At 42.5% G+C, this 24,477-nt stretch overlaps 1 protein-coding gene across 2 annotated transcripts in view; it reads left to right on the forward strand.

Annotated features, from left to right (window-relative positions):
- Positions 1-24,477, forward strand: part of fgf14 (fibroblast growth factor 14) — a 97,504-nt gene that overhangs the window by 39,589 nt on the left and 33,438 nt on the right. Inside the window, exon 1 of one of the 2 annotated variants that reach the window (XM_061088728.1) lies at positions 22,137-22,329. The exons of the other annotated variant lie outside the window; for it this stretch is intronic. Coding sequence (XP_060944711.1) covers positions 22,137-22,329 — 193 coding nt within the window. Of the gene's footprint in view, positions 1-22,136; positions 22,330-24,477 lie in introns of those variants that run through there. 2 annotated transcript variants of the gene reach the window in all.

Genomic DNA, 24,477 nt, shown 5'->3' on the forward strand with positions numbered 1-24,477 from the left:
GCATTGTCAGTAAGTGTCCTCACAAGTACAGACAGATGTGCATGTTTGTGTGTGTGTAACTAAAAGGTATGTTAGTGCTTTGTCCTGTCACACTTTTACTTTTTCCAGAATAACCTCCCCTCCTCACAGTATTGCTACAGTTTTGGCTCTGTCCATGGTGCTGAATGTCACTGTCTGAACTACATCAGCCTCCAGTTCTTCAGTGTTTAAAACACATTTTGAATTCATGTCTTGCATGTTCCTCGTTCGTGTTAGAGACTTGTACTCGTAATTCATGCCATGTGTGAGGAGCTTCGAGAGTGCACACCCCCCTCCTCCTCTGGTGCATTATTTATATCGATTTTAGAGTTTGAGAGTTTTGGTCTGTGGCTTTGTCGTGTTATGTTTCCGTCAAAGACATTTCTTTCTCACTACATTCATTTTCCAGATACATTTTCTTGTTTCCTAATTCTAATAGCTGACAGTCTTAGAGAGAGAGAGAGAGAGAGGGAGGTGAACGCAGAGAGACAGAGGGAGAGATGTTGTCATTTACCGAGGCTGTCTTGATTTGGAATCAGCATGTCCATGCTTCATTACACCAGTCTGAGCTCTTGAGAGAGATGGCCAGTTATCATCACTGTCATTTCCTTGTGCTACCATCTTCGTAAAAAGCAACAGAAGTCCAAAGAAAACTTTGGTCCACAGAAAAAAAAAATCACACTAAAAGCGACTTGCTGTGAATAAGGAATCCTCCTCATTTCATATCTAAAAGTATTAAATCAAATGCTTCTTCAGTTGCTGCTGTGTACTTTCTTTCTCTCTCTCTCTCTCTCTCTCCACCACTCATCAGACAAGCCTCATCAGTTTAGATCAGCGTACACAGCAGCTTCACTTTGCTTTGATTTACTATCATGAGATACGCCGGGGCCCGGATGACACTGAGCCTCAGACATGCAGCAGTATTTGTCAATGTTTATTTGTTTGTGCGCCCGTTGGTGGCTCGTATTATGAGTATGTGTGATACGCTCTAAAGGGATGAGGAAGAGAGCGCTGGCATTGAACTGTTAAAAGGCTGTTACTCCCGAATCGATGCTCGACACGGTGAAGAGTCAGAGCAGCCAGAGCTTCTGTTTCTGGATGAGATCAGGATGATAGGGATGGAGACTAAAGCATATTCACTTTAATGCTGCTGTTTCACACACCTCTCGACGGTGATCAGATATAGTCAGATATAGGAAGTAGAAATAGAAATACTCTATTACTGTACTTACAGATCTACTCGAGTATTTATTTTTCTGACTTTTTCTGAATCAAATGAGAGAGGGAGACTTAACATTACAGAAAAAAAGAGAAATTAGTACCTTTCAGAGTATCTGTACTTCTACTTTAGTAAAAATATTTGTACTTTCCCCCCCTCTGGATATAAGCTATATCGAAGCATAGATAGATACTGTTAAAACGAGACAGATGAAGAGAGACAGAGTGCACCATGGGATAGCAGATTGTGAGTAGGAGCCACACAGGCCTCTTGGGATCTTCCCTGCAGGTTAACTGAGGCTCTTGGAGAAGCTGCGGAGCCTCATTTAATTACAGGTTAGCACGGACGTTTTGATTAAAGACTTTCTCATCGAATCCACGGTGGCTTCAACAGTCTCCATCTGTGACCACTGCGTCTGAATTAACATAGAGCCCTTATGTAAAGAGCAGAAATTAAGACATTAACTTATGAGGCACAAAAGTTTTATAAAAATCGAATAGGAATACATGTCTCTGTTGCTTTCCTCCGTGCTTTCCCCCGCTCAGGTTACAGGAAGCATTGTGCAGCCGGTGTCCTGATGTGTTTGGCAACGTGGCCTGTGGAGAAAATTCTCCTCCTTCATCATCAGCCCCACATGTGTCGATAGAGCGTTTTGTCCGTAAACCCATTCCTGCATGTGGAGGACAAATGGTGCGATGCTCATAGATCACATCAGCAGCAGCTCCACTCGTATTCACACTCCTTTTACTTGCTCTAACGATTTGTGTTTTACATTTTAAGGTATTACAGATCAGTATAAGTGAAAAATTGCTAATATCTCTGATGCATTGTCTATTAATATTCACGTGATCGCACCGTTTACACCGAGCTTCAGTAATACTTGAAGTAATGAGTAAAAGGCATTACCTCTTTGTTTGTTCTGATTTTTAATCCTTTTCCAATGAAATAATCAGTGAAGAACTAATAGATATAAATTACATTTACACCCTGATTTCATCAAGTCATAAATTAAAATGATTCACATCAATTGTATGTGGATTTATTTAGTTACTGATACAGTAAATAATCCTTAAAGTTTGTCCTACTTCACCTACTTCCTCTGAGTAATGGATAGGCTCTCAATTTAGATCTAAGACAACATTTTGTTGTTGTGGGTTGATTATTGGAAGGTAGAAAAGGGAAATGACATTGGGTGATTTTGTTTTGAATAATTCAAAATTTACGTTGTTTCAGCCAAGTTGGCTGGGCTGTGATTATTTATTTTATTTCACGGTGCAGGTGCCTGTATTCAGTGAAATCATCAAACAAAAGACTGTCAAGCTTGGCTAAATCTCTTTCAGGTTTGGTTTTCCTTCAGACAGAAAACTGTGGCCTGACCCGCACCCCAATATATTAATTTTTACATGTACCTCACACGGAAGTTATCCACATAAACACAGATCAGCAAAATTCCCAACATCTAATTTGTTCTACTCCTTAAACTTTTAGAGAAGTTGCTTATAAAGTACCGATCTCTACTGTCCACAGCAGTTCAGTATGAACTGTACCCAACTGTTTAGCTAGGTGCCTCTCAAAGTAGGCTGTTTGTAATTGAGGGAGGTTTATTATAGAAGGCCAGAGGATATTTTAAAACAGAATAGGAGCGTTCTGAAAGCCGAGGCTCTCTGTAACAGCCCCGATTCTGTCTTGGTGATTTACACCACCCTGTAGTGTAGGTCTTCTAGAGGCTTTTACCAGAAAAGGCGGAGCCTCTATTGGGGTTGTATACATGATGAATTACCTGGTGGTTATGAGATAACACACGTCAAATATCGGCTGTCACACCTTCACAATGCCTGAACATTGGATAAACACACAGAAAACAAAACCTATGTTCTTCTCACTCTGCATAGAGAATAAGTGGTGACAGGGAGGGGGGGCAATATTGCAGCACCTAGCTGAATTAAAGAGATCAGAGGTGTTTATATAACGTATACGAGTCAGTGTCAGTGACAAGTAGAAGAGAGATCCGCTAATTATCCCAGCTAACTTTGCTCTACTTGAAATGAAACAATTAATGTGTGAACTACTCTCATCTTTTACTCTGACATGACATAAATCAACATGTTGCTGTTTGCCTCAGAGTGCTTCATGTGAGACAGTAGTGAAGAAACTGTCAAAGATGTGCCAGGAAAAAAACAATGGACATGGCACGGAAATAAAAGCACAGACATTGATGAAATATAATGGTCATGAAAATGATTATTGATTAATAATAGAAAGAGAAACCTCACACAAAGATCACAAACAGAACCATCAGCGGTCTGAAGTAAGATAGACTGAAAAACATTTTATTTTATTTTAATTCCCCCTCATTCTTTATTTTAGATATTGTCAACAAAGTTAGATATCTGGGTCACATCATTATGAACGATTTATGCAGTGGCAGGAACATTTTCTATATTTATGACGGTGTTAAAATATCCCTTTTTAGAGCCTACAGTCCTAAACTGAAAAAGCTTCAGGTGATAATATCATATGATAATGCATTCAGAATTTTGCTTTCAAGAAGGAGACGTGTGAGCCACATATACGCGATGACCCCCATATGTCATTCTCTGAGTAATTTTATGCATAAATTTATGTTTTGATTTACTGACTCAAAAAACATGAGCCTTAACCGAGATGTAACACTGGTTTAGAAGTCTGTATGTTTTTTTAAATCCCTATGTAGCCTACATATAAAGTGTCACGATTCTATATTTTTGTGCTGTATTTTGTCATTTATTTATTTCATATTTCAGTGATTGGTAACTACATGTTTTCTGATATCAAGCTTTAACAAATGACAACAAGCTAAATACTAAGTTACATATGTGTACACGTGAGAAAGAAGTTGCACGTAGGAGATCCCATCGATTTAAGGGGTTAGACCCTAATGTGCCACATGTGACCTTTGAACTGCTAATGTGGTTTAACTCAACTGGGACAATAACTGCAGTTCAAGCCAGAGAGGAAAGGGCTTCTAACAAAATGACAATTAACAGACTAAAGCCCACACGCATGATGTTAAAATGATGAATCAGACACTTATTCGGAGGCACCGGGACCAGACCCAGGATTCTCAGTCCTCCGTGATGCTCTCGCCCGCTCTCAATGACAGGTTTTCCCCCTGTCCACCTCCAGACGCATCACCTTGGAGCACGGAGGGTCATGAATATTCAACAAAGTCTCCATTGTTTATATATGCAGCAAAGATCAATGGGTGCCCTCTGCATGTGAACACACTCTAATCTCTCTGTTACTGTACCGTGCTCGTGTTCGTATGGACACTGATAAAGACAGAGAACTGAAGGAAGCACAGCGTAGTTCCAGGGAAGAGAAAGTTCCCGTCTTTTCTCCTCTGCTGTCGTTGGGCTGTGTTTCACCAGAGAGATACGACACCCTTGTACATGACGCCTGTGCTAAAACACTCGCCTTGAATAAGCTGCAAATGAAACATTTGGACAGCTCCGGACCGAAACAACTCCCTCTCTGCAGCACGCCAAATAAATATTGAGTTTATGAGTTTGTACTCAATCTTCTATTGGCAGCAGACTTTGACTGTGCTGCTGTAGAGCAAATAATTTAATTCCAATTTGGTATCCCTCCAATCATTTCATTTCAAATCTGGAAATAATAGAATATAATAGGCCGCATATATTGCTCCAGCAGCTGTAATTGGTACAGAATGGGATGCGGCTGTACAGCAAGATAAAAAGGCAAAACAAACAAATGAGCTTCGCGTCAAAATCTAATCTCGTCACAAATGCCTCCCTGACATGAGAATATGGATGAACATTGTTTCCTAATCTCATTTAACATGGGTGAGGAGTTCATTGTGTTTAATCAGCTAATGCCGCACCAGGTTGACTTACCCTGATAAAGTCGTGCTAATGCTCGTATTGAGTGTCGACGGCGCTGAGAAGCTGAACTCAGCCACTTACTCCATCCGGCCCAAAGGGAGGGGGCTTATAATAAAACAGTTTTATGCGCCGGCTATGGAGGAGGGAGTGGGTGGGTGGGTGGGCTGGGTACTGCAGGGGTAGGGGCATTAGACGGAGTGTAAGCAAAGACAGAACTCAGAGGGTGGAAGTGTTTCCATTTGGGGTTGTGTGTATGTTTGTGTCATAAATATGTCTTAGAGGTTTATTAATCTGTTTCATTTAAAGCAGGATCGTTGTGGAGTGTGTGAGGAAGAGATGGACTTTGTGTGGGTGGATGTCGTGTTTGTTTGTTTGGTGTGTGTGTGTGTGTGTGTGTGTGTGTGTGTGTGTGTGTGTGTGTGTGTGTGTGTGTGTGACTTGTATATACAAATGCATACGCTGCATGTGGGAGCGGGAGGCGGGCCAGTGGGTGTAGGCACCAAATGATTCAGTGCTTCAGCGACAAGATTCATGTTTTAGTAGTATGGGCTCCCATAAATTACATGGCCCGGCTTTTCTGCCTCTGCAGCACAGCACCCCTCTCTCTCTCTCCCTCTCTCTCCCTCTCTCTCTCTCTCTCTCTCTCTCTCCCCCCCTCTCTTCACTCATTCTCACATGCCTTCATTCGTCACTCTCACTCTTTCCCACATGTCTTCCCATGCGTTTCTTTGTTGCACTTTTACATGCCATCAGAATGTTTATAGTGTGAGCTGAGTCGTGCCTACGGATGTTTACCTCTCAACCCACTCACACGGGCGGCTCAGACGAACACACTTGACTCAGTGTGTTTACCTGTGTGCACCATGTGTAGGCTCGTGACAAACCGCCCCAACTTACCGGAGTGTACTTCGGGGAGCTTCACGTGTGTGTTACTTAGCAACAGTGTGTTGCACTGCGGAGTCTCGTTCAGGTTTCTTTAGGAGCACTGCCATCTCCCTCGGTGGCCTTCTGTAAATGCAGTGTGGACAAAAACAGACCAGAACACTGAGAGAGAGAGGCCGTGATACGGTGAATCAACATGTGTCTGATGGAACAGCTGGATGAAGGGGAGTGGGTTCCCCTGCCGCTGCCCCTCAGTGAATTCCTGGCTTCTGTCCCCACCACTTCTTTAATGAATACAGGACTTCAAGTGAAAGTCAACATAATCGTGCAAAAATGTTGGTTGGCTCTTGCTGTTTGTTTAGATCTGAGCCTTTATTGTCTTTGTGTTTACTGTATGTCACTTCTATGACTTGTCTCAGTGCTGTTTGCTGCTGTAGGCCTGTCTTATGGCTACTGGTCATTAACTTTGCCTACCTGTTCACCCATCTCACATTTGTCCAAGTCAAACGACAACTGCTAACTCAAGCTATATGTATAATATATATATATATATATTATGTATATGTATAACCTGGCAGGTAGAGAACATTGTTATTGGAGATTTTATGTTAAAAATGCCTGTCGTGGCTGTTAAACCCTAGCAATGTAAGCAGGTAAAGAATGTTAATGAACTCTGAGGAGCTGAGGGGAACAGCTGAGTCAGGTGATTTATTACATTCTTTAACATTAGCAGCGTTTTTTAATATTTGATATATTGCATATGTTTAAAATTTTTTTTAATATATAACTTTTAATTTAACCCTATATCCTGAGATATATTTTTTTTTATATTGCTTTTTTTATCAACCACATGAATGGTGTTTAACATGCATGCCTTTGTTTGAAATCTCTTTTTCCAGCTCAACATAATAGTTTTTTCACGCTGATGTAGAATACAGACATAGTGGAGGCAAAAGACACAAGATAAACATAAAATTCAACAAATGCTTTTTATCAAACATTGCACAAGAAATATTTAAGAAATAAACAACAGGAATTTGGTGAGTGCACCACCTCTGTAGTTAAGCAGAGACAGATTTCACCTGTACCAACAACACCGGGGTTGTACACAGACTGATTTGGGGTTTTGTTGTCTGATCAGTGTGATCCTATCAGTGCTGTCCTCCTCACTGCTGCACTGCAGGAGCACAAACACAGAGTCGCCCCTGATGAAGTGTTTTCTGTGCATCCTGTTTTCTTGCTGAGCTGCAATTGACAGAATCTTTGCATCCAAACCTGCAGTGAAGAGACAACGCTCAGATGCATGTCTACATACTAACAGACGCAAATGTTCTCTCCGGGAAAAAACAGCCTGTTTGTCGTTAGGCCACAAAGAGACGAGACACTAACGTCTCTGTAAGACATATTAGTTAAAGCGATCTCATTTAAGCTTGTTGATTGGACAGGAGCACATTTCTCTGAGCAGGAATTGACCAGGTGTCAAGGGGCCTGATGGAGAGGACAATGTGGTGAGTGTGTGCGCGCGCACGTGTGCTCATGTGCTAATGTCCCTGCATGTGTGTGTGCTTCTGTAAGTGCGGACATTTGTGTGCACCTGTACTTACTTATCCTGAAGCTCCCCTTTATTTGAGTGTTGCTATTTTTAGAGCCATGTCCAAAGGTCAACTCCTCCGTCTGCTGGAAAAACACTGAAACAACGGTTTAATGGAGCTCGTGCATCCTCTGGGACGCGGACAACCCTTTGGTCAGAGTCACTGGCTGTATGCGTTACATCCTCCGGAACAATGCATTGACGTGATGACACAGTGTGATGCCGTTTTGACTGTTGGTTTATCCGATAAGTTGACCACTGTACAAGATGATTTGTGGAGCCGGAGTAAGGAAAAAACGGATCAAATTTAAATCAGTCAGCTTTCTTTGTGTGGAGTCATCGTTATGCTTAAATACACTAAGTGCAGAAAGTGATGCGCAAGTTTTTCCACCCACTTTTTCTTGAAATTGACCGATTTGCCATTTAGCTCTATTTTGGCAAATAGCATTACTCACCCAATGATAGCTTGGATTGGCTCCAGCCCCCTGCGGCACTTAAATGTCAGTAATCCTATAACAGATATATAATAATACATTAAACATAATAATTTAACACTCTTAACCCTTAGGGCTCCTTTTAAAGGATCGGGGATACTGCATTTGGCTTTTACTTGGCTTACTTGGACTAAGATGCAAGTCCGTTCATCCGCTTATCTTTTAAGCACTCTGTCATTTTAATAGCAGAGCTGATTTGAACTCATTTACATGGGTTCCAGGGGTGTTTAATCTGTAGCATTACTCCATGTTTTATAAACTGAGATTATAATTTGCAAGTCAAACTTTAAAGTAACTGATAACTGTTGCAGTCAGAGAAATGCTTTGGATTCAAATGTTTGTCTTGTAAGGACAATACTTGAGTAAATGTTTTAAGTTACTTTCCAATTCTGTCTGAGAATAAATGATACGCTGCAGGATGAGTTTATTCCTGTTCTTCACAGATAAAAAAAATGTGTCACCTCTGAATTCACTGTGTGAATCCATGACACCATTTTTCAAAGAAGTAAAACACTACATTTTTTCAGCCACGTTCAATACAGGGTTTCATCAGTCATTTGATATTTTTGTCCCTTTAAGTGACGGGGCGGTAGCAGCAATCATACGAGGTCGACTGTGTCAAGTTGCAACTCTCCCACCAGCATCGCCGTCTTCTGCCAAATAAACCCTCTATCTTTAATATCCCGAGGCCTGCGGTGAAAACGCCTCCTCCTCCTCCTCGTCCTCCTCCACCTCCTCTGCAAGTAGGTGTGAAGGAGGAGGTGAGCGAGCTCCAGCAGCTGCAGCGACGGCCAACGTACGTGTCCGTCGCTGCCAACGTTTGAGCTCTCTGACCAAAAGTCTGCCTCGCATGGAGAGAAAATTACAGTAATGTGGCTTTTTTTATTGCATTGAAGTGATTTTTGAATTTGAAATGGGTGAATGTGCTCGCTCCCTCACGCTGGGGCCCAGTCATACAGACCTGGGCTCCGGCTTCTCACTTACACTGCAGCTAATTATGGTCCACTGTAATTACAAAAGTGTCATTTCTCATTAGGCCCCAACCGCTGACATGCGAATGAAACCAAATTGTTTTTTATCTTTTTCTCCACTCTTTTATATCTCGGTTCGACGCAGAGTCAAATAAAGTACTTTTCCCTCCCTTTTAATACATTTCTATCATTATTATTTAACTCTACTGATTTGCATGTATGCTAATCAGGGCTCCGGGACATGGAGAGAATAGATGGTGTTTGATGCTTCGATTTCACTATCGTTCCGGCTCATGTGCTGATTTCTGCACCGGACTCATAACCTGCTGACGGACAAAACTCAGCTTTCTACCAAGACCCTTTAACCTGTGGCACACAGCCCAATGAAAAATCAAGATGTACGAAGTCTACCAGGGTCTGCACTACATCTGGGATAATTACCATTTTATGTAATTTTGTCTGTGCTATTAATAACCAGTGATTTGTTATGACACAGTGCCACCGGAGCGTCAGTGATTGATTAGGAGAGGCTAATGTTTGTATTTTACATTAAGGACACATAAACACAACTGTGTGATCTCATGTTCATATTAGCAGTGACCAGCTTTCTCTGTGTATGTGTGTGTGTGTGTGTGTGTGTGTGTGTGTGTGTGTGTGTGTGTGTGTGTGTTTGCAGCACTGCACCATTGAGTGCTATTGGAAACTGTGTCCTAAGGCTCTGATCCATATATCATCAGAGCCCTCTGTGCCTCTATTGCATAACACACGGATATAAAAACAAAAGCCTCTTTTATTTGTTTTCTTCCATTACTCTTTAGTTTTACTTTCTCTTTGCTCTCATGTCCTCTCTCTCTCTCTCTCTCTCTCTCTCTCTCTCTCTCTCTCTCTCTCTCTCTCTCTCTCTCTCTCTCACCGACACATTTATATGAATTTATCGGGAGCAGACATTTTTAGGGAATACCAGCTGGCAAACGAGAATCAATGAGTGTTTCACAGCACCCAGAAACATAAACAGATTATGGCTCATCGCTAATGAGTCCCTGCTGATATTAGTTATTACTCTCAACGTGACCTCGTCTACTCATACGTCACAACTCCACTCTGTGGTCACAGTCTTTACGAGTTAATTGATTAGTGGCTGGATTTGATCGAACTGATAGATAGTCGGAAACATGGGTTTTTATGTCCACACGCACACACGCACACGCACACGCACACGCACACACACAGTATCTGGGATGTAACATGTTTTGGCCACTTGAGGGCATCTTGGACGTCTAAAGAAAAGAAAGTGTTTCATTTCGTGTGAAAGGCTGCAGTTTTGGTTCAGTCTAGCACTTCGACAGCTGCTCGTCTAAATGCAGCAGAAGACACAAAGCTAAATATAGCAGTGGAGACAAAGCCCCAACATGACAGACTTACTTTCCCAGGGAATCGACTCTATGTTTAATTCACTGGATCTTCTCACACTGTGTGTTGCCCCCGTTGCAAATTGAAGTTGATGGAGCTCCACTTAGTGCAAACTCTTTTGTTTGAGTCACTGTGGAAGTCGTCTAATACCTGAGGAGAAATCTTTTAAAAATAGAAACAACACATATAGTTGGTGTGCAGAGCAGCTCTTCCTTTAATCAACAGTGTAATCCTGCAGCAGCGTCCTGCTGAGCTCTGCACTGCTCTCTAGTGGCAAATAAGCAGAAGAGCATTTGTAACCATGGCAGCTGCCTTTCCTGATGTCTGCCACAGTGTCACCTAAGTCAAATGTTTCATATGGTTTGCTGGGAAGTGCTAATTAATGGGAAAATGCACATTTTAAGATTATCTGAAAGTTGTATTAATCTTGAAGAAAACGTTTATTAAATAATAAAATAAAATAGAGCTTGAATCAGGTAGAAAACGACACATCTTATGCTTTTATGTACCTATAACCAGATAGAATGAAAATTACAATACCCCAGACGGCCTATGTGTGAGATGCAGTATATTATGTAATTGCAAATGCATTCCATAATGAAATCAACACAAAGATTGACTTTTTCTCTTTGTCATTAGGGATTTGCTTTATCGTTTTTATATGTTTCCTACACTGCACATCATGCATTGCTCAACCACTTTAAAAACAGAAGGCAGAGCTATTGTTCAACCCTCATGTCTAAATCTAACTTTTATTAAGGGTTTCCTTTCCTTGAAGTGCTAATCCTCATTACAGGATACTTTGTTCTGTCTGTAATAGAGTTATTCTATTTTCCTTAGCATCAGCTATCTTATCTTAGTGAGCTTTGTCAACACAAAGAAGTCATGATTGTTTTATTTCTTGGTTGGTTCTTTGTGTTTTGTTTGTTTGTAAACAGGATTACGCAGAAGCTACTGAAATGATAATCATGACACTCGGTGCGGGTCAAATTAAACAACCATTGCATTTTGCTGCAGTTGGAGGATTTATTGTCACTTTCTTTATCGTTGTGATATAACGTGTGGGCCTTTTTTTATAAATTTAAGTGATTTCCCAGAGAGTAATTCATGGATCTTGATTAAAACAATCAGGCATATTTAGTGAACTGGTCTCTATGAGTGTGTGGACTTTGGTGCAGCTTGAATGAATTGAAGTGAACTGTTGGGACTTGGTGGTATGATCAAGTGACATTGTAGTTTTTAGTGATTGTAAAAAAATAGTAATATGAGGATATTCTCTCATCTGGTGACACATTTTAAAGTTGTTGTACTGTAATGTGTTTGTGTCTAGGTGTGTGCGTATGTTGTCTAAACTCATTAGAGGCAACTACAACAAAGGCAAACAGAATATCAAGTATAATAAAACTTGACACAGAGTATAGAATTACTTCTTATACATATTCAATGCTAAATAAGATCAAAATCAAAATCAAAACTGATTTCTAAATATTTAACAGGAAAATACTAGACAGGGACATGTGGTCCTCATGTGTCTCGACTGGAGTTGGATTCAGTCTTGTGTGTCCGTGTCACTCCGTCGATCACAGACACCTCAGACGAGACGGAGGGAATCGGGGGAGAACGAGAAGCATTTGATGTATTTGACGCCGCGCTAACATTTGATCTGTGACAGTGTTAATGGGTGACTGAGTGTGTGAGTGGGTCATGATGTCTGCCGGTTAATGACTGCTGTCATACTGCAGGATTAACCCCTGTCACTTCAGACTAATCACTGCACTCCTTGTCCCACTGTCCCCTCCATTAGCCCGCAGTCAAACACAAGCATGCACATTATTTCTGCAGAGGCAGCGTGTCACCTGTTTTCTTTTTTTTCACCTCAGTTTATTCTCAGGGCTAAGAGGGTCAGAGGGGTTTAATGACGATAAGCATTATAACTACTTCAGACATCATTAGTCTTTCATTGTCTCTGAGGGGAAACTTTATAGCTGTCCTCAATCAGAGGAGGCTGAGGTCCCGTGCACACGCGGTCACATCGGAGGTTCCTGGTGCATATCGTCTGAACACACCTCAACAGACCTCTAGGAATGAAACACTAAAGCTGGAGTTATATGAAACACACTATTAGACATAACCGTTAATGAGTTTCTTTAATTAATGAGACGACCTTTGGATGCGCCTGTAAAGCTCCATTAAACAATATATTTGAACAGTTAAAACTCCCATCAGGTATCGTGAAAGGTGTACTGCTGATGATGGCAGACGGCATTTTGTTTTATCGTACCATACAGAAATAAGAGATGTGTTAATCATCTTATATAAATCTTTGGAAGAAAGGCTAAATGTTGATAGAGTTTAAGTTAAGGGATACAATTTGACTCAATGTTAAAAGAGGTGAATTTTTGTTGCATTTTGATGAAAAATGCCGGACCTACTTGTGGGTTTTCAGATAGGTCAATACAATAATTTGATGAGCCTCACTTATTTTTCTAGAAACAATGTGCAATCTAAAGTTCTTAAACATCTGAGATTGATGTAGTGGATGTAAAGAAAAGACGGATGGATGGTGGGAGGAAGCGCTCAGTGCAGGTTTGTCTGGTTTTTGAAGAGTTTGCTCCGAAGACTGTGGGTGGAGACTCCTTGTGAGGGTCTAAGGCTTCAGAGAAGTGTTTTGTGGACATGTGGTAGATAATGGTTGAATTAAAATTTTTGAAGAACTATCCCTTTCAGGCTTTAGTACAATGCCCTGTCATCATGACCTACGTGTCGTGAGCTGCACCTACCTTTACTTGACTGGTTGGTTTGTAGACAAGCGTCCGTCTGATGTCGGTGTATTGTCTATTCCACTATTGTATTGTATTCTCTGTTTTACTGGAGAAATAAATGAATCGGTTCACTTTAATTGCCACAGTAAAAATCATAATGGTATCATTACCAGCTAAATTAGTTAAATGTCCTTGTCTTTCAAACATATCATCGGAAGTAAAACCTACAAGCAATCCTTCATCTATTGTTTAATGCTGTCTCAACTTCCTGCAATTAGTCCGAGAGTCAGAACTGTTCAAACTAACAGACAGAGAACCGCTCGTTTGGTCTGACTAAATGTTCTTTTTTTCAAATCTTCTAAAACAAGGCCTGTGTGAAAGCGCCCTATAAGTTGACTAATTAACTTCCTTTTTAACACAGATGTGTATATAGGGAAGATTCTCGGTCCAACTTACATGCAAACCAAGAGATTGCGGAGAAAGATTTCAGTATTATCATGTAAGGGAGCAGATGGGTTCATCTTATCCAAATATCGGGGACAGAATAGCCACTCACCTAACACCAAAGTATTCCTGCAGAGGCCCTCAACTCTCAGGTAAACCATCTCTGATACATAACCCTCAGTTTGACATAATATATAACAAAATCATATTTCCATCAAAAGGGTAAGGAGTTGAATATGTTTCCTCAAAAACATCAGTCTATTTATAGTGTGTGGTATTGCAGTGTCAGTAGTAGTATTGCTATCAGGGACTTGACTGGGATCCAGGTTGAGAGAAAAGACAATTACCACAGCTGAAGGTCAGTGGCTGCTTCATTTATGTATTTGAAAGACCAAAGCGGAGAAATCCATTTGTGCATCCTTGTAAATATCTCTTGTCGTAGATCGTGTGTTTGTGGGTTGTGTTGCGAACATATTCTAATGGATTCCATTTACATCAACGGCAGCATTTACTCACCTGATTTTGTCCGCATCACATCTTTCAATTCACAAATGGAGCTCGGCCTGACCTGACATCGCCCTCATTACCATTCTATCAAACTAATATGCACCCAGGTCTCTCACCTGTATCCCAAAATCATTAATATTAATGTGCACACCTACAGTATATACCTCATTTCATATAGTGCAGCACCCATGCTCCCCATCCACCAGCACATGCACCCAGGAGGCAAACACTACAGCTATACGCTCACACACCTATACACACCCGGTGTCAGCCTTCAGCTCCGGAGACAGGTCTTTCCAGAGGGGTTTGGACTAATTGATATTCTCCCACACTGCCCAGGGCTTCTCCAAGGAACCTCACTCTGCAGCATCGCTGACAGGGCACATTTTATCAATGCTGAAGACCGAAAATAGGATCAAAGGATGGCGCTGTGTGTGTGTGTTTGTGTGTGAGTTTGTGTGTGTGTGTGTGAGTGTGTGTGTGGGTGCGTGTGCGAGTGCGAGTGCGAGTACGAGTACGAGTGAGTGTGAGTGTGAGTGTGAATGTGAGTGTGAGTGTGAGTGTGAGTGTGAGTGTGAGTGTGAGTGAGTGTGAGTGTGTGAGTGTGAGTGTGAGTGTGAGTGTGAGTGTGAGTGTGAGTGTGAGTGAGTGTGAGTGTGTGAGTGTGAGTGTGAGTGAGTGTGTGTCAGTGTGTGGCACAGACCAGCGAGGATGAGTGTGTGTGACCAGCATGTTTGACTCCTCAGTGAATTGTGAAATGTTTTTCCCGCTGCATGTCTGGCCTTTGCCGACTCCGACCCCCGAAGATTTTCATCTTCATCTGCATCCCTCTCTCGTTATTTATTTATCTCCTGGATCACATGAGTATTTGGCTTCGTCCTGAATGATGCACCATGTAAGTGAGAAGTTTGTGAGTTGGGTTATTATTCGGTTGTTAACCAATCCCTGATGGTGAGGAGCATAGACTGTATATATGGTGAGGAGCCACAGGGCTTTGTTAAATCAATGGCACTTGTACCCAATTCCTACTCGCTGTAATTAGGTTTTCTTTCCAATATGGGGAAACGAAAAAGGATATCTATAAATGCCCCCAAGCCACATATATTTATACATATATCACCAATTAGTCCTTCTTTCTAAATGTATTGTTAAAGGTTGGGTGTGTAGGATTTAGGGACATCTAGTGGTAAAGTTATATGTTTCAAGCTGAACACCCCTCGCCTCACCCTCCCCTTCCAAACATGAGAAAGAACCTGTGGTGGCCTTCAGTTGTCATAAAAATTTAAAAAGTGTAAAGTTTGTCCAGTCTGGGCTACTGTAAAAAAAAAAGGGGAGGCCTCCGTAGAGATGAATGTTAAGTATTTAAATATAAAGGGGCCATTCTAGGGTAAAGGAAACAACAATTTGTATAATTTAAATGAAACACACTAGTGAAAACCTCACTGGGATTCAATTTCTGCCAATACAGTCGATCCCTTTCACCTAAATCGTACACACTGGGCCTTTAAGATGATCTAACTCTGTTGCTTCATGGCCTTCTCTCTGCAGAAACTCAAATTCCTCCCAACAGGGCCGTCCTCCCACCTCCCTTCTCTGATTCCTCCACATGCAGTGGTGGTGCACGCCAGGCTTGGCAGCCGATTCTTATTTTACTATATGCGCAGTTCAGCAGTTTAAGTTTTTTATTCATCTTGGTTGTGAGTGCAGCTCACACTTTGAAGCCCCTCTGTTTCATTAATGTCTCCGTCGGAGGGCTCCACACCTCAGGCCCCATCTAATCTGGTCCCTCGGGGAGGGGCAACACTCCATCACGCTCACAACAGAGGGACGTATTGTAATGCGGCTATACATATTCTCCCGTGGCATATTTAGTGCAGCTTGCGGCGATAATGCAATGTACATGGTTTTATGACACACCCGCATGAGATGATGAAGCAGCTATTTAAAGGGAGCGGGGACTTGATGTATCGGCTCCTTCGCTGCTCGTCTGGAGCTAAACTGTCTCCTGGCTTGTTTTTGAACCTCTTCAAATATATTATTCATCGGCGGTGTCGCATGAGTGATCCTGTTGGCAATAAAGCAGACGGTAAAGGTTGCTGCTCATTTGATCCCTCCAGGTAGCTCAGTCAGTCGGTTATCCATTGGCATGTTTTCAGCAGGAAAAAGCTTTGCGATACTAAAGGCTCGCTCCACTAGGAGGCTGCACCTTCATGTCGCATAGGCTGTGTCGTGCAGTTATTCATTATTCACCACACGCCACTGAATCAGGTTCAAGTCAGCACAACAGGCGTTCATTTTATGGTTTGCTTTCAACAGTGTCATAGAGGAGTTTCAGCAAAGATGTTGCACAGGAGTAAATTATAATGAGGTCTTTCTGGTATTCTGATCCCCTCATTTCTGTAAATAGGAGGATAACAAAGTTAGAAACACCTCAGTGCAGTCCAGTGCAACCCCACATTTAATATGATCGTACAACTGAATCCACACATGCACATATAGAAACAAGCAGAGCCCAATATACTGCACAGACCTAATAAAGTGGTGACACATTACTTACGGGGAATTATATAAAAAGGGCTGTTCCTTTAGAGTGTTTGCTCATTATTGGAACTTTTGGGTTTCTCTGTAGCTTTGCAAGGTCTCAACCTCCCTATGTTAAGCGCCCTTAGATAATGTAATATTATGATGAGGCGCTGTATGAACCAAATTGGATGGAATTAGCTTCTGTATCACAAAAACTATTCTGGAAATTCCTTTCAATTTATTCAAAGTGTACTTCTTCTCTTCCTGTGGAGTTCACAGTGGTGTTAAAACTTTGAGTGAGTGACAATTCCTTTGTAATTCATGGTGGTGCAGTGGTGCAGTGGTCAGCACTGTCTCACCGAGCTCTGCTTCTGGGGTTTGAACCTGTTGGCAGACCAGGGTCTTTCTGAGTTCAACAACCTGCAGCTTAAGTTGACTGGAGACTAAAAATGATCCATAGGTGTGAGTGTGCAGGGTTGTTTTTCTCTGCATGTCGGCTCTGTTATGGACTGGCCACATTTTCAGGGTGAACCCAACCTCTTGCCCAAGGCAATGGGCTCCAGATCCCTACGACCTTCAAACAATAAGTGGTATAGAAGGATGGGTAGTCTTTTAAACGGACCATAGATGCAAAGAATAAAGCTTTGAAACAGAGTATTGTACTGAACGGCCTCCATCTTATCTTGTGTTCCACTTTCAGATCTTTCAGGTTTCTTCCATTTAACATTTCAAATCCCATCGTAATCCCTTTTTGTTTCACTTTAAGTAACAAGTGCACTATCTTCTCCCACCTCTTCGCTGAAGCTGAAGTGCTACCTTTAGATGAGTTATCGACTATTCAAAGATAAAAACGCACAATATATATTTTGTAATGACTCATTGAAGTGTCTTATAAAAGCTATAGATATTAACGTTCCCCCAACAGAGCATGAATCTGTTAAACTCCTGGTCGTTGTGGTGCTCACCACCTCGAGGGCCTCACCGTGCACTATTTATTCAGGGGCACTTAAGACAAGCTTTCCATTTTCCTTCCCCTCTTTACAAGCTCTCGATGCTCGCTCGTCTATCTTGGCCCCTTGATTAGCTCCGTCCATGAGACTCGTCAAAACAAACGAGACCCATACATTCGCAGGCCATAAGTAGGGCCCTTGGAGACTCGTGATGATCAAAGATTAAACTGCCAAAGCCCGGGGAAGGACGGAAAAGACGAGGGGAGAAAAAGAAAATGTCACCAAATGCCAGCTATGCAAAATCATTACTCATCTCAAATGAAATTAATTCTCTGTCTTTTGTCAATGCAGTTTAATTTGATTGTAGCATGTTAAGTTTCTTTTATTTCACTAGCCTGTGAAGTGCTGAGTCTCACTAACTGTCTTTACTATCAGGACGGGTGATAAGAGAACATGGCCCCGGGGCAAAGTTACAGCAATGAATCATACGGGTTGCTTGTCCCAGCTCCATTGGGCGACATTTGCTTTCACTGCAACAGGGCATCTTACTTACAATAATGTAATCTCCTCAGAGAAGATTGGATTAACATGTTCTGACCTGATGAGGCTGTGGCTTCAAGTCTGCGTCAAACCCTTTGCTGCATCTTTGTGGATTTTTGCCGAGATGTTTTTATACTGGTCAAGTGTGCATGATATTAAAGTCTGTGATAGTCAGCGTAAAGAATGAATTGACAATAAAGGAGTAGAAACTGATATTCAATGTGTTTCACCTGCAATTTCTTAGCAACGTTGCTGATTTCTTGCAAATTACAACCTGAGGCAACATTACGTCCTGTTTCATTTGTCTCGGGTGAAATGTCCAAGTGTGTTCATCGAGCTGCCTTTCTCTGTGACCTAACGTAAAGAACGGATGAAATGTTTAAAGCATTTGTGAACAAATTAAAACGTTAATTTGTTCACAAACGCTCGGGGCAGCCTGTCAGTTCACCGTAACCACGTTAGGTTCTGGCAGGGGCAGTATAAATCCTGCATTAGGAGTCACAGGAAAAATTCTCGGCATATAGCGCTTTGGAATGGGACCATCATGGACTCTCATTCGTTCAAGTGTAGGAGGAAAAAAAATGTAGGTACGTGCAAACTTGTTTTGCTCCACGAATGGATTTGTAAGAAGCTTTTGATGTATTGTTTTACACCCTGCGTTGTGTTGAGTTTGATAGGGAAGCATTCTTCTGGATTAGACTGCTAGAATATGTTTTCTTCTCCTATGCATGCTGTGAAAAAGGAATTTTGCAATTGCGTGTCTGTTCTGTGTAAAGAGCTTGTCTGACCATCCATGCATTCAACCTCCTTCAGCCTCATGCTGTGTTAAGATGAAAAGGTAAAAGCTTCAGTGTAAAAGGCTCCTCTTTCCTCCGCTCAGCGTTTCAGGATCATCCCCATTCTGGATCCAGTTGCACGTTTGTAGTAATTTATGGGTCTACTTGTACTGATAAAGCTCACCAAAGATAATCCTTCTGTCAGTTGATAAATGACGAGAGATAAGAGCCCTGCATACTTCAAAACCTTTTTCTTTCCGCGTGTGTAGGGAAATTAATTATTTTTGTAGGAGACACTTTCAAATTGGGTCGTTCTGGCAATTTAGACAATATTAATCACATTACTATTCAAAAATGTGATTTTCACGAATGACTTATGCTGGGTAGGCTGCAATAATTGCCATCTTCAAAATACATATTTTTTGTAAATAATAAATAAAAATAACGTCCAACTATAATAATCTGTTATCCCTCCTGTGAGCTGGAAACAAATGCAACATCATTAAACCTACAGGAGGAGAAATTACTTGTGTCTGTGTGTGTGTGAGGAAAACAGAGACCCTCCTCTGATTCAGAACAGTGGCTGTGACGGTGCTGCTGTGCAACTTGCTGTGGCTGAGGGAACCATTGTTGAGCTGACAGTGTCCGCTGCTGGCTGCAGCGTTAACTGCAGTGACTCTCACAGCACCGGGGAGTGGGGAGCAGGAGGATGGGAGGATGGGAGGATGGGAGGCTTCTCAGCAGACATGGGATATAAAAACCTCTGCATCCATCCACGGCACGTATTCTCTACCGAGTCAGTAGACTGGGATGAGAGGGAGGGGGGGAGGCACCTCACCCCTGGTGCACATTGATGATTTTAAATGAGGAGGAATGCTGGTACCCCAAACCGTTCACATTTTATTCTCAAATACTTTAATTTAGATGCTCTGTATACATTTTATTTCTATCTTCAGCCACCATGTGGGCACAACACATGTATGTTCTCATAACATCAACTCAGCTGATGATCTGATTCCGTTGACCCACAGCTATTATGGAAACATATCATGAAATGATTGCTGCTTATCTGCCAATTCCACTCCTCCTGGTGGCATATTCATACAGCAGGATTTCAACAGGTGCGTCTGGTGTGAAGCGGATCCACACATGCACAGAGGGAGGATACAACAAAGCTGCACTCCCTCTATACCAGCCCCAAATGTTTAATTACAACCACAAACAGCAGATGGCTCTCTTGAGTTTTAATATCTTGTGCCTGTGATTGAGACTTGGATGATACTCGCTCCGGAGCGAGGGAAGGAAACTGTTTTTTCTTCTCTTGGCGTTTTATTTATTGTGTTGAACAGATTCAGCTTTTGAATCGGACACATGGGGTGGTGGGTGGAGGGGAGGATTCAGTCACATGTTGTTATAGGACATCCTGCAGGTGGAGGAGTGGACTTTACGCGCAGGTGAAGGTTGCGATGTCCGATTCCCTCCGTCATTGCCCGGCGCTGTCCGTGGTGCTGAAGCTACAAAGCGCACATGGGGGAGAGCAGCCTCACCGGCTCGTCTTTGAATTAACACGAATGTGCTTCATCACCACACATTAACTGTTGTTTCTCATCTCATGGGAGTGAGAACAGTTGGAATAACCCACTGACATAATTTGTTTGTTTTTTCATACTGTACAAGTTTGACTGTATAGTGAGGTGAAATATCCAGATTCCTTCAAGTGCAGGTTCAGATTTGATGTCTGATCCTGAAATAAATGCACCACGCAGCCCAAATGGAATCTTTTGAGAATAGCGTATACATCTCACCGTCTGATGGCAGCATCCAGAGCGGCTGATCGTTCCCCTCCAAGCGGGGGCTTGGTGGACGAGAGGGAGGGAGTGGGGGTTGGGTTGTGGGGGGGTCCTCCTCCTTCTCCTCCTCTCTCAGGCGTACACTAACGACTGGTTAGGACTTGTTGATGGGAAGGATACGTTGATCGGGAGGGTATATAGAGTGAAGCGAGCGACCACCACTTCCTCTCGGGCTTTTTTTATTCGAGATTTGAACGTGGGGAAAATGAATTGAGCCGCATTAGATCCTTTTTACGCACCGGTCGCCAAGCACTAACTCCGCAGGCTCTGGATGAAAATCCACTGGGTCGAAGTGAGTGTGTGCTGATCGCCGGGGGGTTTAAGTTTATATTTATTTGTATTCAGCTTGTCACACAATGCAGACGTCATCTCCACAGGATCCAGAATCAGCTTTGGTTATGTGTTGGTGCTTTTTTCCGCTTGTCCCTGGCTCCCATCGCGCCCACCCGCCTCTGTTGTGATAGTGGAAAAGGAAGGAGAAAATATGTTTTGAGGATATAATCCAACGGATCTGAGGGTCGTTTTTTTTTTTTTTTTTTTTTTTTTAAGTGTAACTTTGCATTATCTCATCCCGCTGCATCAATTTATAATCACACGGCTGCGTATTTCCTTGCATCTGCAAATGTGGGGCTGTTGATCGGTCATCGCCGGGGAAACCCTGTCGCGGATTGCCTCTCGCAAACTTGGACTTCGCCCGGGCTGCTGTTGCGTTCTCTCCGGCGGCGATCTTCGTAGGAGGCGGCTGTACATTTTTTTTTTTGCACAGGCGTCCCCCCCCCACCACCGCCACGCACTGACAGAGCAACCCCGTCTGGCAGAAGGAGAAGAAAAACGCAGGGTGGAAGGAGGAAAGAGTGGGTGAATGCGCCGTGAGGACGCTGCAGCCGGTGTAAGGAGGCGACTTTGTCACAGACTATGAACAGAAACGTCACTTTGCAGGTATGATGGAACCTCAGAATCCTCGCTCCGCTTGAGTTGTGGCGTAAGCTTTCCATCGGGACAATGGCTACTGATGCATGTATGGAATTACGCACGAACTGATCTCACATTTTTTTTTCCATCATGTTCAATAATTTCCCGAGTGACGATGACGGATCGTTTCATCTCAGGTGTACCATGTAGTGTTTGGACGGAACAGAAAACCAGCTCCTAGAATTTTTTTTTATATATATATTTGACATTTGACATCGCGGATCGGATCCCTCAGCCGCCACCATGGGACTGTGACCCGGGCTGCGGGCACTGAGAGGCGGCTGTGTGTGTAGTCTGCGCCCCTCGGGCAGACTGGACCTGTGCAGTTGTGACATTTTGAGCCATGGCTGCTGCTATCGCCAGTGGGCTGATCAGGCAGAAGAGGCAGGCGCGGGAGCAGCAGTTGGAACGGCCCCAGACCAACCGACGGAGGAAGAGCCCCAACAAGAACAAGGGGCTCTGCAATGGGAACCTGGTCGACATCTTCTCTAAAGTGCGCATCTTCGGCCTCAGGAAGCGGCGACTACGGAGACAAGGTGTGGGAACTTAAGTGTGCAAGGTGTAAGCATGTGCATTCACCCAACCACTGGTTGACAGCTTGATTAGACCTTCAAGTATCATCATTATTTTCACACATATATGGTTGAAGCTATGAGGCAATAACGCAACGAATTAAACTCTTTCGTCTGCGCGTAAAAAGTTAAATTGTGCGTAAAATGCATCCTTTTTTACATGCGTTCGCTAGATGGTTAAAAATCTTACACGCAGCGCCAGTTATCAAACATGCTCCTGTTGTACCGAATGGTTTAGACACGTTAACCCGAACTGTCACCTCTGCGATTCTGGATCGTTGTTAAGCACATTCACGATTGGCAGAACTGCTCTCTACATTATAAGCGCAGCACAAGAGCCAGAAATTAAAAGTCATTCATATGCAAGCAAAAAGGTCAACATCTCCCACGGGAGTTACGCCTTCCAAACATAATCTTTTTCTCCCATAATTTTACGAATGCAGGGGCCAGTGGCCTCTTCTTGCTTAAGGAAAAGATCAGATTTTTCAATACATCTTTTCCCCTCTGTGTCAGCTTTTGAGCATAATATTAACAATTATTTCACTGTTGGAATCAGAGCCGATTACAAGGATAATTCCTCTAAGTGGAGGATAATTCCTTTAGGAAAGAAATGACTCCTAATTGTTTCCTCTTGTTAGTGGATGATGGAGGTTGCTGTGTTTCTCTTGGAATCACCAGGTATCAAACCTGTTGCAGCAGGACAACCAGATATATAGCTCTGATTAAACAGCCATGGCGCTTTTATGATTTTTCTGACAAATTAAGACTTTAAACATGATTTATTGGTTCCTGGAAGCCGTGTTTCAGTCTTTCATCTCGTCCACAAAGAGAGAGCCATTTTGATGAGTCCCTCTCCTCTTCCGTCTGCGTTCACAACACTATGAAATGTCCCCTCCACCAGCCCCCAGTGATTACATGGATTAAATGGCTTTGAATGGACAGGGTCCATGTAACGCCACATAGAGGACACATCTGGACATGGGTCAGGGTGCATCAGAATGGCAGGTTTTAAATCGTCCGTCCTCCAGGCTGCTGTTTCTGCCCGATGTGCGCGTGTGTGTCTCTGTCCCCTGCTGTCCCTCTGTGTCACCTCTGTATTGGGCTCATTCGGTATCGTCAGTCGTGTCCAGAAGTTTCCACAGATCACAGATGTGGACAGATGATGGTGTAATTTGTCCGAGAACGTCTTGCTATGCCAACAGAACAAAAAGCCAACAATACTTGCCTGTCTATATTTCAGTATGCCTTGGATACCTTGTCATCCTGAAGTGACTTTACAACATCTCGCCTGTAACGGCCATTTCACCGAGCAGCAAGGGGCCTTCCTGATCCCCTGAACAATGACAATCCACTGTAACAGTGTCTTGAGGCTGCAGAAGCATGATCCTGGTTCCTGGAAGATGCCAAACACTTACTAATATAAAGATACAATTAAAAAATTTGTTTCAATATATGAAATCTGTTTGGAAAAGGGTATTATGTCCTCATTTTTGAAGCTCTAATCAGAGCAAACTGTTTTCTAGTGGCTTTAATACAAAGTTATTTGTGTGTTAAGGCCTAATGGGAATAAACTTCATTAATTTTAGGCTTAAAAGAGAATTAGGAACGATCTTTTACCAAGTGATATCAGACTTTGCTTTCCGTGGAGCCTTTGGGAAATACTGCACATATCACTGTTTCTCTCTCACCCACTTTCCTTCTCCCACCTCTTCCTCCCTCTTATTCATTGCATTATCAAAGGAGTACACAATTTAGGAAGAATAATGACTTGTTTGGTGTGCTTAATGTAATATTTGACTCCAGATGAGCTTTTTTTCAGAGAATAACGAACGCACAACCGATCAGATATTGATAAAACAGACAGACGTCCACAGTCATCTTCATCTCCGATGGGAGAGGGATACTGGTTTTACCTGAGCCTTCAGAGAACAGAGCAGCTCTCTGAGCATCCACACTTTAATTGTGTATTGATGTCAGATTCAGATGCCCACTGAGATGTGTCAGGATGAGGTGTCTGAAATGTACTATAACACCAGTATTCCCTTTGGCTTTGAGCATCGATCCTCCGAGCCAGGCTCCAGATTAGCTATTCTTACGGGACGCATTGATTGA

Source organism: Limanda limanda, chromosome 16 (assembly GCF_963576545.1).
Source record: "Limanda limanda chromosome 16, fLimLim1.1, whole genome shotgun sequence".
Classification (NCBI taxonomy): Eukaryota; Metazoa; Chordata; class Actinopteri; order Pleuronectiformes; family Pleuronectidae; genus Limanda; species Limanda limanda.